This window comes from Dictyostelium purpureum (assembly GCF_000190715.1).
Source record: "Dictyostelium purpureum unplaced genomic scaffold DICPUscaffold_96, whole genome shotgun sequence".
NCBI lineage: Eukaryota > Evosea > Eumycetozoa > Dictyosteliales > Dictyosteliaceae > Dictyostelium > Dictyostelium purpureum.
Window position 1 is genome coordinate 23,175 of NW_003519433.1, and position 18,351 is coordinate 41,525.

At 28.8% G+C, this 18,351-nt stretch overlaps 4 protein-coding genes across 4 annotated transcripts; 1 reads left to right on the forward strand and 3 right to left on the reverse strand.

Moving 5' to 3' along the window:
* Positions 1-130: 130 nt before the first annotated feature.
* On the reverse strand, positions 131-8,249 carry DICPUDRAFT_151429 (uncharacterized protein; the record flags this gene model as incomplete). Its single annotated transcript, XM_003287290.1, has 3 exons — positions 131-6,082; positions 6,159-6,297; positions 6,376-8,249. The coding sequence occupies 3 exons, from the start codon at positions 8,247-8,249 to the stop codon at positions 131-133; spliced, it is 7,965 nt and encodes a 2,654-aa protein (XP_003287338.1).
* An 802-nt stretch (positions 8,250-9,051) lies between these two features.
* Positions 9,052-9,324, forward strand: DICPUDRAFT_151430 (uncharacterized protein; the record flags this gene model as incomplete). The annotated part of the gene is made up of 2 exons (XM_003287278.1): positions 9,052-9,061; positions 9,089-9,324. The coding sequence occupies 2 exons, from the start codon at positions 9,052-9,054 to the stop codon at positions 9,322-9,324; spliced, it is 246 nt and encodes an 81-aa protein (XP_003287326.1).
* A 111-nt stretch (positions 9,325-9,435) lies between these two features.
* DICPUDRAFT_78187 (uncharacterized protein) lies at positions 9,436-12,582 on the reverse strand (the record flags this gene model as incomplete). The annotated part of the gene is made up of 2 exons (XM_003287291.1): positions 9,436-12,516; positions 12,580-12,582. 2 exons carry the CDS (start codon positions 12,580-12,582, stop codon positions 9,436-9,438), a joined length of 3,084 nt encoding a protein of 1,027 aa, XP_003287339.1.
* A 311-nt stretch (positions 12,583-12,893) lies between these two features.
* DICPUDRAFT_32310 (uncharacterized protein) lies at positions 12,894-16,926 on the reverse strand (the record flags this gene model as incomplete). Its single annotated transcript, XM_003287292.1, has 4 exons — positions 12,894-16,223; positions 16,305-16,461; positions 16,534-16,732; positions 16,809-16,926. The coding sequence occupies 4 exons, from the start codon at positions 16,924-16,926 to the stop codon at positions 12,894-12,896; spliced, it is 3,804 nt and encodes a 1,267-aa protein (XP_003287340.1).
* Between the last annotated feature and the right edge of the window lie 1,425 nt (positions 16,927-18,351).

An 18,351-nucleotide genomic window follows, 5' to 3' on the forward strand; every position in this document is an offset into this window, starting at 1 on the left:
ATAAATAAAATATATGAATTATATATTTATTTTTTGATTCTATTAAATAAATATTAAAATAGTGTTTTTATAAGCGAATGTTATTATATGTTATTAAATATTATATTGTTAAATTATTATTTTATTTTTTTTAAAGTTTAAAGAAGCGTCTACGAGTAAGTCTTCCATCAGCACCACATGAAAACATAGAGTTGTTTTCTAACCTAACTTGCATTACACCATATGTCGATACTGGAGATTTGAATACACCAGTTGGACGTACAAAGGTTTGTTTTTTATGAGAATCTTCAAAAGTATTTAAACAAGTCATTGATGGTAATGACCAAACTTTAATATTACCATCACTACTACCACTACAAATAAATTCTTCAAATGGATCTAATGCTAATGTTTTAGTGTTGAGTTGATGAGCTTTGAAACTTTCTAATTGTCTGTGGGTACGAATATCGTAGAGAGAGAGTGAACCTTTTTTACCACCAACTATTATAGTTTGACGTTTTGGAGAATAAACAATCGACGATGCACCATTTTCTTGGTCAGTATAGGAAGCAATGAGCGATTTACTTGGTGGTAAAAGAACATCCCATAAACAAATATCACGTTTACTGTCATTACTAATACCTGCAGTGGCCAATAGACTACCACTATTTAAGAAGGTAAAATCGAGAGTTTGTTTGCTATGAGCTTGCAATTGGTAGAATGGTTTTAAGGTATCCTCTTGAGCTGCAAATTGCCATAATAAAATATTACCAGCCATATCACAAGCACCGAATTTAGTTCCGCTTTGATTAAATTTACAACGAACGATTCTTGGTTTTTGTGGTAATTGATATGCAGTTAAAACTTCTGGTATACCGAATTGCCATAAACATACAGAGCCATCAATACCTCCAGATAAATAAAAAGATGAGTTTGGATGACTTTCTAAACATTGAACAATAATATTGTGATCAACTGGTTTGTTTGAACGAAGACCACCAAATACACCACCAATTTTACTCTTTGATATATGAAGTGATGAAGCGGATTTGCCTGTGATACGTGGTTTCTTTCCATGTGATGAGGAACTAAGGTTTTCGGATGGATCAATATCATACTCATCTCTAGCTTCGTGAACCAACTGTTTCAAATCGATTTCACGAATACCACGGGTAGTGGCAATAGCCATAACATTAAGTTCAGGTGAGGTTGGGTCTAAGCAGAATGATTGTAAAATATCACCATCTTTATAAAGTTCTGTCTCTTCTTCAAATTTAATTTTACCTGTACCTGTTGGGAATTGGGTTTGGCTACTAATCTTTCTCATTACTGGTAGTTGTTCATTCTTTGAGGATTTATCTTTATCTTTATCTTGTTGTTGAGGATTAGGGTCAATTCCTAAAATAATATGCTCTAAAGTTTCTTTTTCATTCTTTACCAAAATTTCCCAAACCTTCATTTGATCAGCAGAGTTAAATTCTTTGTATACTCTGATGGCATCTAAAAAGTTATCGGTATTACTGGTTTGTGGATTCTTTACAAATACATCTAAAATTTTTTGTGGTACTACAACTAATTTGGTTTGTGAGGATCCTATCCAAAGGGTAAGACGTTGGAATACAGAGTCAAACACTTCGTGATATGGAATAATCTTGACAAGTTCTTCAAAGCACGATTTAAAATATTTAACTGTCATGTAGTCGAAGAATCTCTTTACAAAACGGATGGTAATGGTATTTTCTTCTTGTAGTTTCTTTTTAGCGGCTTCATCTAAAACTTCTTCGTCGTCGTCATCGTCTTCATCTTCATCATCTTCATTTACTAATGAGTCATCTTTGTAGTTTCTTAATGGTAATGATTTTAAAACAGACATAAGATTACTAATTGGTTTGGATTTGTTTTCGTATAAAGATAAAAGAATATCGTATCTATGAGCGCCATTACCCAATAAAAATATCATTAGATAAACAGTTGTTAATAAGAGAGCATTGCTATGGTTTTCTTCACGTAATGATAAAACACTATTGTACAGTTCTTGAGATAGAATTTGTAAAGATTGTGATGCACCGGCGTTGGCAATCATTAATTTGTTATCATCATCAAATCTAAGTAATGATTTTATAATACTGGTTGAAATTGAGTCTAATGCTTCTAATGATGCATTTTCACCACCAAATATTTGAGATAGCTTTGTTACTTGATAAATATATTGTCTATTTAAACAAAATTCTATTAAACATTTCACAATTTCCTTTTCTACTAAATTATTCTTTTTACATAAAAATTCTAATGTTTCTTTGAATTCATTTGATTTTTCATCCCAAGAATTTGATTCTCTTGTTTCCATAATGGTTTCAATTAAAACTTTAACAACTAGTTTGGATTTGAATTCATTATCAATCAATGGGAATAATGATAATTTTCCTTTTTTATTTGATACTGTTGATACGGCTTGTGAATTTACTTCAATAGTTGGGACAATAATAGATTCTTTTTCTTTAATTTTTTCTTGTTCTTCTTGTTCTTTCATTAATTCTTCTTTTGGTTTTGTATCTAAGAAATCCCAATTATTTGATGTAGTTGTTGTAGATGGACCAAAATCTAAGCCCATAGTATTACTATTTGATGATGTTGAGGTTGTAGATGGACCAAAATCTAAACCCATGGTATTACTGTTTGATGATGTTGAAGTTGTAGATGGGCCAAAGTCTAAACCCATAATATTTGATGATGTTGAAGTTGTAGATGGACCAAAATCTAAACCCATGGTATTACTGTTTGATGATGTTGAGGTTGTAGATGGGCCAAAATCTAAGCCCATACTATTTGATTGGAACATTGAGTTAGTACTATTGCTACCACCACCGAAATCTAAACCTAAATCATTTGATGGTTTGCTATCATTGTTACTACTAAAGAAACTTGAACTACTGCCACCACCAAAATCTAAACCTAAATCGTTGGATGGTTTACTGTTATTATTAAAGAAGCTTGAACTACTACCACCGCCAAAATCTAAACCCATATCATAATTACTACTATTAAAGAAACCATTGGAGTTACTACCGCCACCACCACCAAAATCTAAACCTAAATCATTTGAATTTTGTTTCTGTTTTTGTTTTTCAATTTCCAATTGTTTTTCCCTTTCTTTTGCTTCTTCTTCTTGCTTTTGTTTTTCATATTCTTCACGTTCTTGTTTATTTGAAAGAATTTTAGGATGTGATTTTTCTAATTGTTCTATATTTTCAAGAGCTAATAATGAGCAACCACTATTGAAATAACTGTAGGAACTACTTCTAAGGAATGGATCTTCTTTTTTTTTATCTTCAGGTAAAAGTCTAAGTTGAACATGATTCTTAAGGAATCTGAAAAAGTAAAGTGTTGAAGGACCCATTTCAGAAACACGTAGTTGTTGTGACATTAACGAGGAACTGGTTTGTTGAACTGAAGAGGTAATGGTTGAAATGCCGCTTTGTGAACGTGCTATTGGCGATGATACTGTTGAATTACGAGAGGAGAAGTTTGGTGAACCACCAGTTAATAATGGTGAAAAAATATCATTATTTTCATCTAATTTACGATCACTGTCAATTGAGACTGATGGAATTAATACTTGAATTGCATCTTCATATTTTTTAAGTAACCAATTAGCAATGCTTAATAATGAACGATCGTTTGTCTTTTTGGCTTGTGGAATAATGTGTTCTTCAATAATCATTTTTGAGACTTCACCATTTTCACCTTCATATAATCTACTGATAACAAGAGCCAATTGGAAATCACCTTGCATTTGAATAATTAAATTTACAGCTTTCTTTAATTGGCCAGCTAAAAGGAAAAGAGAAGCAGCTAAATCGTATTTATGTTTACTTTGTAAAAGGAAAGCACTCTTATTTGCAGCAGTGATCCATTTGGCTTGTGTAAAATCTTGTTGAAGGAATTCGACTTGTTTAACGTCTTTATTAGCTTTATGTAAAGCTACCAAAGCACCTTTCTTTTTAAGAGCCATATAGTAAAGTGAGCATTCTCTTGGATCTTTTGAATTGATATAGGTGGTTTTAGCTAGTTTTTCGACAACATTTCTAAGAGTTGAAGGTGATTTAATCCAAAGACCAGCACCAATTTGTTTGAGTGCGTTCCAATCTGGATCGGTTGGGAAGCATGCTTGTAAAATGGTTTCTTGGGCTTCGCTGTGCAATGCCCAGAGAATATCGGTGGTACTTAATGAGATTGGTCTATCTTGTGGTGGAAGAGAACGACGAAGGAACTGGAATACTTTGGCTGATAAAAGGAATCTTGAACCATTTTCATCGAGACCGCCTCTCATTTCACCAATTTCGCCATAGGTATCAGTGACTGCTAAAAGTTGAATTTGTTCATTGCTTGTGAGATATGCTAGTTTAATTGATGATAAAATTTCATTTAATTTTTGAGCTTGTTTCTTGTTAAATTTACCATCGAGATTTAGGAATAAATCTTTATCTTTTTCGTCGTCATCTTCATCGTCGTAATCGTCATTACCGTAATCTCTGTCATAGTATTTAGAGTTCATTTTATCTACATCATCACTTGTACCTGCTTTTTTATTATTGCTACCGTCAAATTCGTTATAATGGACAATTTCTTCTATTGATAATGGCGGAATGTGTTCTGGGGTTTTTGGTATATTATCGAGATCGCCATATTTTTCAAATAAGTAATTGAAAATATATTTAAGAATTTTTTCAACAACACCAAATTTACCTGCCATCATATATTCTGTCAAGAATTTTGGGTGATATAATGGAAGTGGTCTTGTGAGTTCTGAATGTTGATGGTATATTGAATTTAGACTAGTACAGTTGTTACCCATTTGACTTAATAAAGCAGTATTTTCGTTAATTTTGCTCCATTTGGTAAATACTAAAATTTGGTTACCGGCACTAACATACAATGAAAGATCTTTGCCCCAAGCAATACAAGTACAGGGTGAAGTTAAATCGTCATAATAATGAGTTTGTATCCATGGTTTCTTATAACTACCAATAGTTCTATCGATTGGTCTTGTTAGAATTTTAACTTGATTTCCATAACCTATAGCAATAGAGTAGTTGCCATCATCCAAAGATGCAAAACTGAATGAGCACTCGATTGAATCATCATTGGTAGCACCACTTGTTTTTAATGGAATGGATGTAGCTATTGGAGATTTGACATTAAGAGTAGCGCCAATTGGTGATGTAGCAGTGGGTGATGTAACTACTGATTGTTCAGTTTGTTCAGAGAAAAATCTAATGGTATCTTCGAGACGTAACTTTGGTGTATGAGATTCTAATTCCCAAATATGAATTTCTGGATTCATGTTTGATGAAAAAGCTTTTGAAGCAAATCTTCCAAAGTATGCTGGTTTAACAGATTCGACTGGTTGTTGATAGGCAGCATAGCCAACCATTTCACTAATTTCCCAATCTTCATATTCGACCTCGCCATTATTTGTTTTAACCTTAGGAGTAATACCCAAAACGGATACATAGCCATCAATAGTACCAATGATACAAATTGGATGGGTTAATACGACTCTGTCATCGTCGTCAATGGCATAATCATTCTTTTGTGGTGGTTTTACGGAATAGTCAAAGATACCTTTTGGAGCAGCACAAATACACGAAACTCTTGAATCTCTTTCAAACTCTTTAGTTGCTAATAGTTTGGATTTTAAGATGGATGGAGAAGAAGCTGATGAGTATCTTAAATCTCTTTCGATATTAACACCCCATATATAAATTTTGTCAGAATGTTTATTTAAACCAACTAAAAAGAATTGATATGGTAAATACAAGTTGTCTTGGTTACTATTTTTAACATCATAGTAATAAAGTAAATTGAATGGCTCTACTACATGGACTTCATCAATCCAATCATCTTCAAGAACTGACTCTTCAACAAGACCGATTGATAATAGAGATGACTTTATATGATTTTCTTGTGATACTTCTATATAATATACAAATATACCATCAACATTAGAAAAGAAACAAAACTTTTGATTTGGTGACCATGCCATTGAATAATAGGATGTAAATGATCCAATATCAATTAAAAAGTTTGGTGATTGAATTTTCTAAAAAAATAAAAAATAAATTAATATGGGTTTTTAATTTTTAAAATTTAATAAAGATTTAAAATATGTAACTTACACTTGAATCTGTTGAGTTCCAAATAATAATATTGTTTTTACTATCTAATGATGATAAATATGGTGAGGTTAATGATGTCGACATTTTTTTAATTGTGCTCTCATGACCATAACATCTTGATACTGGTGATGCATTTGAACTATAAAAAAAAAAAATGATAATTTGTTAATTTTGTATTGAATAGTATATTATTGTACTTTAAGATTACAATATTTACATTTGAGTTTGATTGTGATTTTGTATATAAAATCTTCTAGATGAAATTGCACCATTAAAAGAATTAAAACAAACCTTAATTGAACCAGGTGTGTAATCAGATGATGGCATAGCTTGATAATGTGAGATAATACGGTTTGGTCCAACCTCCTGTGGTGATAAAATTTGGCTATTAATCCAAAGTGAAATAGATGATGTCTGTTTAGTCATTGAATCGTCAGTCTTTAATTTCCATAATACTAATGAACCATCTAACTTGATGCCTATAATCCAATCGACTATTTGTTTAGTTTTAGCTAATGAGTCTTTTTGTCTTAAAAGTATTGGATTGGTTAAATGTAATTTAAAATCATGGCTTCTTAAATACGAGTTTGAATCGTCACTATTTGGGTCAGAATCTGTACCATTATTTTTTGATGTTGATCTATTATTTGGATTGTTTGAACTAGGATTGCTACCAGTACTATTATTTGAAGAGTCTTCATTATTAGGTTTCTTTTTATTTAATAAATCAAATTTATCATCATGTTGACTATAGACCCAATCGATAACATCTGAATTTGAAGGGATGATATTTGATACATTAAATTGTAATCTTCTTGATTGAGGTGATTGTTGCCATAAACGAACGACACCATCTTTACAATTAGTTAAAAGTATATTGTGTGAAGCTGTTTTTCTATTTCTCCAAGATACCCATGTGACTGATCTTGGGTGTGGCAAATAAATAAAACCATATGATTCTTGTTCAAACTTTTTATTCTTTTGTTTTTGTAATAACTCCTTGAGAGAATCCAATTGCTTTTGTTTTTCCTCTAAAGTTGGCTCTTTTTCTTCTGGATTGGTGTTAATGGGTTTCTTTGAAATGATGCTACTAGTTATATCGTTTTCATCTTCATCGTTATTTGTTTGCTTCTTGGATAATTTAAAAGTTGGTTCTTTGCTTAAAAGTTTGTTAAACTGTTCTTTATAAAAACCTTTGCTATTTTTTTGCTTTGCTAATTCTTCACGTTGTTGTAATAGTGATAATTGTTCTTGTTGTAATTTTAATTGTTGCTCCTCGGCAATGAGTTTAGCCTGAGACTTTTTCTGAAGAAACCAAATTTTAATCATACGATCAAATTTACCACAAGTTGCAAATAGTGAACCATCTGGTGAACATGCTAAATGGGCTATAGAGCTGGAACAGTCAGTTTTCCAAACCATTTGTGCTTGCTTATTAAAGAGTTTTTGTTCTTTTAGTTTTTGGTCCAATAAAAATTTATCATTTCTAACCTGGGTTGAATTTGTTGGTGTATTGCTGCCGCTACTATTTAAGTTGAAGGCTTTGGTTGTAAAAGTTGAACTAAATTCGTCAGAGTCTTGTTGCTGTTGTTGAGATATACCAAATTGTGATTTTGAGAGTGATGGCAATGATGTACCTGATTGTTGCTGTTGTTGAGTTATAATTTCTTGTTGTTTTTTAATATAGTAGTTTTTCATAATTGCATTAATATCAAACTTCCACTTTACGATTTGGTTGGACCCACCCACTATAAATGAATTTGTTTGTAACCACGACATCGATGTGATTTCAAATTGACATGGAATGGTGAAAACATGTTCCCATAAAAACTTCTCTTTGTTTAAAGTATATAAAAAAATTTCGTTATTTGATGATGTTAATAGTTTTGGATCGTTTGATAACCAAGATATGCATGTAACATCGCTTTGGTGACCTGTTAATACTTGAATAACCTTCAATGAAACCCCCTTCAGTATATAAACATTACTTCCGGATGAATATGAATAATAAACATCATCATCATAAATTGTATATGAAAATGTTGATGGATCAGGATTTGCAGACCCTGTTATAATTTGACTTGGTTTCATTTTTTATTATTATAAATAAATTACTATTATATGTATTATTTAGTATTATTAATTATTATATTTTATAGTTAATTATTATAAAAAAATAAAGAAAATAAAAAAAACAATAATAAAAAATAATTATATAATTATTTCGTTATAATAATATAATATTTATATTAATTGAATATCATACATATAGATAACAAAACAATATATATTTATATATTATATTTATATATATTTAATATATATATTTATAGTTATATTTATATTAATGATTAACAAATATGTTATTTTAATAATTATTAAAAAAATCCAAAAAAAAAAAATTAAAAATATTTTATAAAAAAATTAAAATTTTTTTTTTTTATTTTTTTTTATTTTATATTTATTTTTTTTATTTTTTTTTTTTTGAAAATTAAAATCAAATATTTGATTTTTTAAATTTTATTTAAAAAAACACCAGGCAAAGAAATAAATGGAAATAAAATAACAAATCAATTTATAATATTAAAAGTGGAAATTTTTGAATTTAGTTCCTAAAATTAATTAAATTATTATTATTATTTAAGGGGTTCTAATAATTTTTTATAGATAAATAAATATCCTAGTACTCCAAGAGTATCTTTAACAATGGATATATAATATTATGTTTTATTATGTAATAATAAATAAGAGTTATAGAAAAAATAAAGATAAATAATAGTTTTATAATAATTTCAACTATTTAAACAAAAATTTTTAAAGTTTAAACCATTCAAAAATAAGAAAAAAAAAAAAAAAAAAAAAAAGAAGAGAAATAAAGAAAAGAAATAAAGAAATGTTAATTGGTAAATTTTTTGTTTTATTATTCATAGTTTTCGGAATTTCCAGTATTTTGGCTGAAGAAATAGATTGTACACATGCCGTATGTCCGGGTAACTTTGAATGCCCAAGAGAATATTCATTCTACAAGTATCCAGGTGTATGTTGTTATGACTGTGTGTTGGATTGTAATAGTGTCGTTTGTCCCAAAAAACTTACATGCAAAGGAGATGGTAATCACATAGTTAAAGCTGGTAATAGATTTTGTTGTGACCACTGCTATTATTAAAATATAACAAAATAAGATAAATCCAATTAAATAATAGTAATGTTTGCTATTATTATTTTTACTTGTTAAATATATTATACATTTTTATTTACATTTTGTTTTTAAATTTATTTAAATAAAAGATATTGTTGGATATCCTAATTGCGGGATTTTATTACCAGATGATTTAATATCATTTGTATACTCTTGGATATCTATTAAACCAATTCCCAATGCATTGGAAATATAATATGCATTTTCAGTGAGGATTTGATATTCATCCAAGTTTACAAAAGCCTCTTTACCTATTTCTTTCATATCTTGACGCATCTTTTCTATATACCCCATAATATCCTTGATATGTGGTTTAAGGTCACTTCTACTCTTTAGCTCATTTACTATGACAGTGTTATCTGCATTTAAAGATTGGTTTTCATAAATTGAAGTGAGATAGTTTATAGCCTCTTCTTGCCACACTGGATATTTTCTGGTATAGTAAATAGTCGATATACTTGGGATTAAACTGTTATTTTTTTTATCTTTTCGAAACTGTGTTAATGATTTCCTAAAGTTGTGGATATTACGTTTTAGATATAAATCTTTTTTTAATTCGATATAATGAACAGGACCGGGTGTGGGCCAACGAGCATTAAGTATATCTCCTTTATTTAATAGGTGAAATATTTTCTGACTGAAATGTGGGGCTATTGGATAAAATAAAATTGCTTGTATTTCTATAAATTTCAAAATGAGTTGTTTGTTTATTGCTTGGTTTGAATATTGTGCTGAAATTTTGTAATGATCTCGAGCATTTAAAAGTTGATAGAAAACTAAATGTACAACATCTCTAAAATTTGATTTTTCGTAAGCTTTATCTGACTCTATAATAATTTTGTTAATTTCACTATCAAATACAATATCTTGGAACGCAGTAGGTGGTCCACTGTTTAGTTGATTTATAGTGTCAATTATCTCTTGAACCCATTCAATATATGCATAAAATTTCAAAATTGAACTATAGCCCAATTGATTATTAATGGATGTTGGGTCAAAACCATCACCTGCATCTACTAAAACCATTCTGCATCCATCTGCTGAGTATGCTTTTATTGAATCTGAAACAGTTTGATAACGATTAAACTCTTGCATTGTCATTTTTTCATTTCTAATGTCAGCAACAGCCCGTATACACTTTGGTTGCAAATTGTTCTTTGAATTACTAAAAATTGCAATGTGTGTATAAAGAAAGAATAAAATATGATTATGGACTAGAGCTGAACTAGAGACTACAAAATCAACTGGATACCAATATTGAAATTCTTTTTTTAATAGAGATAGAGTCTCTTTTGAAATACTACAATCTTCTGGATAATCTTTGTTAAGTAGCACATAATCCCAAACTTGGTGCGTCATTTTCTCAGGGGTTATATCTGCAATACCAGGTTTGCTTCCTTCAAAATCACCTTGAAGCAAATGTGCAATAGTACTAAACACTGTATATAGTGTTGAGTCTGATAATGAGTCAATAGTTAGCTTTTCATTCCACGGCATAATAGAACCTAGACCGAACCTATGTGAGCAACTCCACTGACGTATAAATTGCAATGCATATTTTAATCTATTTTTTGTTTCAACATTATACAACTCCATTTCTTCTATTTGCTGATCCACCTTGTTCATCCACACAATATCATCATCACCATAAGCTATATACCATTGGCTTATTAGAGCAACGACACATTCTTCACCAGAACGAGAAACTACTTTTGAACAGGTCTCGGCATATTCGATTGCATCACCAGATGAAATCAATTCATCTCTAATCATTTCCTTTGCTTGACTAACCTTATGGCCTTTGTATTTACCCACCATCATTACACCATCATTATAGCCTTTTATATAGCACTCTTCATTTGCTCTTTCTATTTTTATTTTATCATTTTGAGATTTAATTTCATATCTATTAGTTAAATTAATTGCACATAAATTTGAAAAACCTGGTATATCAATGATTGGAATAATTTCAAACTGTATCCATTCATATTGAACTTTATATTTTGAACGATATGCTTCTTTTGTAAGTAAATCTTGTAGTGCAACACAATCTTTTGGTGAGTCTGATGGAACTGATATAGAAATACCTGTACCTTTATTTTGATTCATTGATACCATTGGCAGTACATATACACCTTTATGAATTGATAGAGGTGGTACTACAACGGTACCTATTAGGTCAGAACCATTAAATTGAGATATACAGGGATATTCTCCTCTATTTTTAGTTAAATCTTGAAAAGACATATTTCTAATTGAACTTTGGTTGCATATAAACACATCACCATTAGCCATTTCATAAGCACCATATAATTCATCTGGTAAAACCCAGCAATTTGTAACACCATAACATAGTTCAGGTCTGAGAGTACCTGAAACTAAATAAACCTTTTTATAACCATTTAACTTTTCTTTAAGAATACTTGTCAATTCTTGAACCAAAAGCTTAATTAATGTTAGAGTTGTTACAACTTCAGCCTCACCCTCCAACCTGTCTTGATTGGAGCAATATTGATTATCCATTGGTGACCATATACTATAACGTTTACCATATTTAATTTTACCCAATTGCTTCAATGTTTCAAACTGCCATCCTATAAAAGAGCTATAGTATTTGTTGACTCTGCTTGTATAAAATGAACGACGCCAATCAATACCAATGCCCAGAGATTTAAGGTCACGTTCGTAATTTCTTGAAAAATAACTAAAACAATATTGGGGGTCTACAAATTTACTGATTTCTTCTTCTGGAATATTGAAAGATTTCATATAATTCCATTGATAGAATTTCTTGATAACATAACGTCCCTTAGCTTTATTATCTTCATTTGGAAAATTGGGCGGGTTACCATACTGTTCTATTTCACTCTTTAACGAATCAGCCCATCTTTTAAAAGCTTTATTACTGCTATGAAAACCAAAAGGAAATAAAACTCTTTTTCCTTTTAATTGTTGATATTTAGCCATAAAATCAGCTTTGCAAACTATTAACGCTTGAGATAGCAATATATTTCCATCGATAAAAGGTAGAGGAGTTGATACATAATATTTTGAGTCCTCTTCCTCTTCAACAGCATCGATTTCAAAAGATTTCTCTTTTAACCATATATTTTGATAATCTTTTTCATAATCTCTAATATAATTTAATTTTATATTAGACTATAATAAAACAAAGTTATTAAGCTATAATAAAAAATAATAATATAATTAAATTCAATTTACCATTTTTTTATGAAATATTGCAATATGCTCATAAAAAATTAATAAAATAATTATAAAAAATTAAAAAGAAATTTTTTTAAAAAAATTTAATAAATTGGGAAATTTTATAAAAAATTTAAAACAATGTTCTAAATTAAAATTAATTTTAAAAAAATTTAATAAAATAAATATTTTTGGAATTCCACTAAAAAAACAGATGAGTATATTTGTAAAAAATTATTTAATGTTTCAAAAAAAAAATTTAAATTATATAAAAAAAAAAAAACTTTATTGAAATGAAATTGTATATTTTTTAATTATAGTTTGAATTATATTTATTGTAATTCGGCTAAATCCATTTTAGTTTTAATATATTTTTCTTCTAAAACCTTGTAATCTTTTGAAGCAATATCGTTTTCTTGTTTTAATGTTTCGATTTGTTTTAAGAGAGATTTAATATATTCATCTTTTTCTTGATCGACCATAATATTTTCTGTTAAATTTTGATTTTTCTTTAATAATTCATCTTCGATATCTCTGTATGCTTGAGCATTTACTTTACGATTTGTATCTGTAATTTTGATTATACCTTTTGGTTGATAATTTGGATCAATTGTGAAATCATCTAAAACACCTGATGAACCTAAAACTTTTGATTTTTCTCCTAAAAGAATTTCACAATTTCCCAACTCGACTCCCCACTTGATGTTCATATTAACCTTTTTGATATTTTTATGTATATTCTTAATTTTACCTCTCTTTCTTTCAACCATACCAACAACTTTAGTAATAAAATTCTTAATATCTGGCATTTTAATCTTTTTACGACTAACCTTTGGTTTTTGGTAACCTTGTGGGAATCTCTTTTTCATTACTCTAACCTGAGTGCCTTGAAGCTTGACCCAAACATCAGTTACCCATTCTTCAATCTCTTTATCTACCAAAATAGCGTTGCCTGCTGATTCGCTATTTATTTGTTGTCTTCTCTTGTATGTGATTAAAAGATTGGTATTATCTTGGTTGGTTGCTGGAATGACCTCATCATCTGGAATTGGCAATGGTCTGAGAATAGTTGAGGTTGAAAGTTTTGGATGATCAATGCCATATGCTTCGAATGATCCAATTTTGAAAACGATAGTTTGACCTAAATTATTATTCTGAAGAGCAATACCCAAGTTTTGAACTTTGATTTGACTAAGAATTTCTGGTAATTTAACATTATTACCATTTGGTGTTGTCATTAAATCGTCTGGAATAATTGATGTCTTTAAATCTTTAACAATGGTTCCAATGATAGAGGCTACAGGTGGTGGTCCAATCGATGTTGATGAATTTGAAATTGGTGAGTCTGTTAATGATATAGATTCACTTGTACCATCATCATTGGTACCAACTTCACCCTCACCCTCTTTATCTTCTTTTGGTTCTAAAAAGTGTTGAAGTGGTAAGTGGAAATCACCATTTTGGATTGAGATGAATGCATTCCAATAATATTCTTGAAGTGTTTTTTCTACCTTATTCTTTATGGTTAAAGTTTTATCCAATTTCTTTTCCTCCAATGACTTTAATCTTTTCTTTGCCTCTTTGGAAATTCTGGCTTTAAGAAGACTCTTTAATTTCTTTGGTGATAAATATTTATTGGCAATAAAGTCTAAAAGTTCTGAATGCTGAGTAGTTAAATTGAATTTAAAATCTGATGAAATAAGGGCAAGATCGATCTTTGGAATTCTCTTTTGGTGCTTGTTTAAAAGGGTTTGACTACGAGAGATACGAAGGAATAAACTGATGGTGGCAGGATCGAGGATTATGGTTTTCTTGTTATCATGCTCAACATCTATTGCTGATAGTGTTATATTTTCCATTTGGAATGAAAATCTATGATCAAGACCAAAATGAGAAACTGGGTCCAATTGAGCAAACTTATCAATTAACTGAAGACCATCTAAAAGGAAGGGAACTGATTTCCAATCACTATGATTGCACATTACAAATGAACCTAAACTAACAATCAATCTAAGACCTTTGAAAATTTGATCATCATTCTTTTCTTCTGGTAATGTAACTTGAGTATTGCTAGCTTTTAATAATATTTTTATTTGATTTTTCCAATTTGATGATAATTTTAACTTTTTCTTAAATGTATTGATTTTCTTCTTACTCTTTTCGACAATTGATTTATGGTGGTGAGATTTGGATGGATCAGTTTGAGAACCAGTAGTTGGAGCAGTGGTTGATTCATCAGTTGAATTACTATCCTCGGTATCGACATGCACAATAGATGTTACAATATTTTTAGTTGGTGATTGGGTTGTAGTAGTGGTAGTATCAGAAATACCATCTAAATCCAAAACACGTTGTTGAACATTAAAATCGGTTCCAGAGGCTTCCGATTCTAAATCAGATTCGATATCAGATTCTGGTGGCATAAGATAAGAGATTAAAGTTTTCCAACACTTTCTATCACCATAAATTTTAAGGTCATTTAAATTGAGATTTAATTCTAAACCAACAAGTGGTGGACCAACTAAATTTTTGAGTGGGTCTGGGTTTTCTGCAGTAGTGATTGGTCTTCTAAACATTAAATTTCCTTTTAATAAGCATGGACCACTATAGCTATTAATATTGACACGTTCGACAATAGTGTCGGAAGAAATTGATGTTATAGCTTTATTATATTGCTTACCAGAGCCAGCTACTGTATTGGTATTACATAATTCGGTTTTAATTTGATTACTCTTGAATGATGCCATCTCATGAACTGTTAAACTATTAAATAAAACAGAGAGAATAGTTTCACGAATTGGTAAGGTATAGTATGGTTGACTGGTTTCTGGATTGATTGGTTTCGAAAGGGTATTGGCTGAAGTAAAAGCACAATGTAAACCTTCACTCTTGAATCTAAAACCAGAATCCTCTTGAGCAAAATTATCCAAAATCTCTAATTGGAATCGTTCAATATGGAATTCGTATGAGAAATCAGAGTGTTTTGGTGGTGGTGGGAGATCATTATTGATAGTATCGGTACTCATATTGATTGGTGATGAGCCAGTACCGCCACTATTATTACCAGTTGAACTGGTTACACTGCTACTTGAACTGGTTACACTTGATGAAGATTGAGGTGAATCTAGAACTTGTTGTAAATGTTTGTTAACAACCATTGGTGAAGTTGATTCATTGGTAAAAGCTTGATTGTTACTTTGAGACATTGGAGTAACATTTAATGGTGTTAAGTTGTTTGAATTTGTACTTGCCAATTCGGATTTCTCTTTATTCTTCTTTTTACTTGAAGAGAATGATAATGATGATTTTAATTTCTTTCTATAAGATTCTGAAGGTTGGGATGGTGATGAAGCTGGAATTGCTCTTGCCAATGTAGCTTGGAAACCATTAATTAAATCATTCAATGTGTGATATTCTGATAGGGTCCATTTAAGATTTAAGCTCTTTAACAAAACTTCAATCTTTGCTGAAACTTGTATCCAATCTTTAATTCTTCTCTTTGATGAATATAATACTTTTAATGGTAAATTATCTAATATTGTTTTTGTCATACCACCAAAGTCTTGAATCTTTATTGAAATCGAACTTGCTGTAATTAACTTATGTAATGATTCAACACCTAGTTCCTTGTCAATAGTTTTAATCGAAGCTAAATCTCCTGGCTAAAAATAAAATTTGAAATTATAAGTATTGATCCATTTTATATTAAAAAAAGAAATAACCTATTAAATTATAATACCTACTTGGAAATTTTGATTGGTTGATTGAATTACAATATCTTTAATTTCGATTTTTAATGTATCACCATGCAAACTAGCAATATTTAAATTTAAATTTTTTACTTCAATTTGTAAATTTTCTGTAATTTCATTTCTTTTTCCTTTATTTTTACTTTTGAATCTAATAAATAAAGTACGTTAGTATATTTAAAATGATAAGCTTATTAAGGCTAATAATAGGAATGGTATTTACTTTTTTAATTGTGATAGAAATGGCTCGATGACCTCGGGTTCTTTTAAATTTATATTAATTGTTTGCAATGAAATTACAATTGGTGTATTTTTAAAACTTGTCCATGGAATTTTTGCTGATAATGAATCACATGATGCATGTGTAACTTGAAATTGTGGGGGAATTAATAATAGCTCTTGAATAATGGCCTCATTTAAATCTATTTATAAAATATTAATTAATTTTTTGTTTTTCTTTTTTTTTTTTAAAAAATAAAATATCCAATATGTAATTACCTAAATCTACTAATGTTCCTTCACCCTTCAAAAGTGACATTGAAAAATTATCAGATTTGAAATTTTTAATAAATAGTTTAAAGTACTTTTTAAGCACTTTAGTTACTATTGCTTCCATTTTATACTATTAAATTATTATAACTATATTATTAATTATTAGTTATTAATTATCAATTATTAATTACTATATATTATATTATTACAACAAAGAATAAATAAATAAACAAATAAATAAATAAAATAAAAAAAAAGTTATGATTGAAAATATAAAAAAAAAAAAATGTAATTTCAAAAATTAATTTTCTTTTTTTTTTTTTTTTTTCTTAATTACTTTATTTATTATAAAATTGTTAAAATAAATATTCGATAAGTAATAAGAAATTATAATATTTTATATAAGAGTTATAATAATAAAAAATAAAATGTTATAAAATAAAAAATTAAAAATATTTGAAAATAAAAAAATTAAAAAAAAATAAATTAAAAAAAATAAAAAAAAAAAAAATTAAAAAAAAGATTTTATTAATTTTTTTTTTAAATTCACGTAGACGTAGTGGGTGATATAAGGATCCACTATTGCTATAATAAAAAAATTAATATGAATAATAAAATTCACACTAAAAGAGACATATATAAAATAATAATAATAATAGCACCACTACACATACACACACCAACTTTTTAAATTTAATTTTTTTACTAATAATAAAATGATATTTTTTTTTTTTTTTTCTTTTTATAGAATAATTAAACCATAGATTTAATTTGTTTTTTTTAATATAGGTAATAATTTTAAACAATTTTATTTAGTAGTTTATTGGGTTTTTAAGGTAGTTTGATGTATAGGGGTCAAATAAGAAATTTTGGTTAGATGAATGAACAAATGAATATTGAAAAAATAGTATATGAAAAATATAGAGAAAGAGAGAAAATAGGGAAATTGAACCTACTTTTGTAGCAGAAAGTGGCAAATAGAGAGTAATTCAAAAAGAAGATACATTTTTCGATTAAGAAAAATTTAGAGAGTTGAAAGTCATTAAAGTAACTAATATTGATTTAGTTTCAACTGGAAACGAAATAGCCTGTATACTAATATGGAAGGGTAGTTACTTATCAATATTTGGTAAAGTATTGCCTTGTTACCCCTGTCACCCCCCTATACATTTATTATTGTAATTTGTGTTTGTATATAATCATAATCATTTTATCATTGTATACACCAAAGATGTTTTTTGTTTCGATGTGTTTTTTCATTTAAAAAAAAAATAATTGTACCATATTTGTTATTTGTTGTTTTGGGTCTTTATGTTTATCGTATAATCATTATCATCGCAGTCTTGTGTTTGTTTTGCATTGTATTAAACACAGTTGTAATTAAACTATTAGCCAAACAAGATCATTATAATCACAATCTAACGTTATCTCGTCTTTTTTATACCCTTGTTCAATTTGTTTTGTTCCTTTTCCATTTTTATTTTCTTTTGTGTCATATACAACATTATTTTCTTAATTTTCTTTGTTTATTTATTTTGAAAGAATTTGT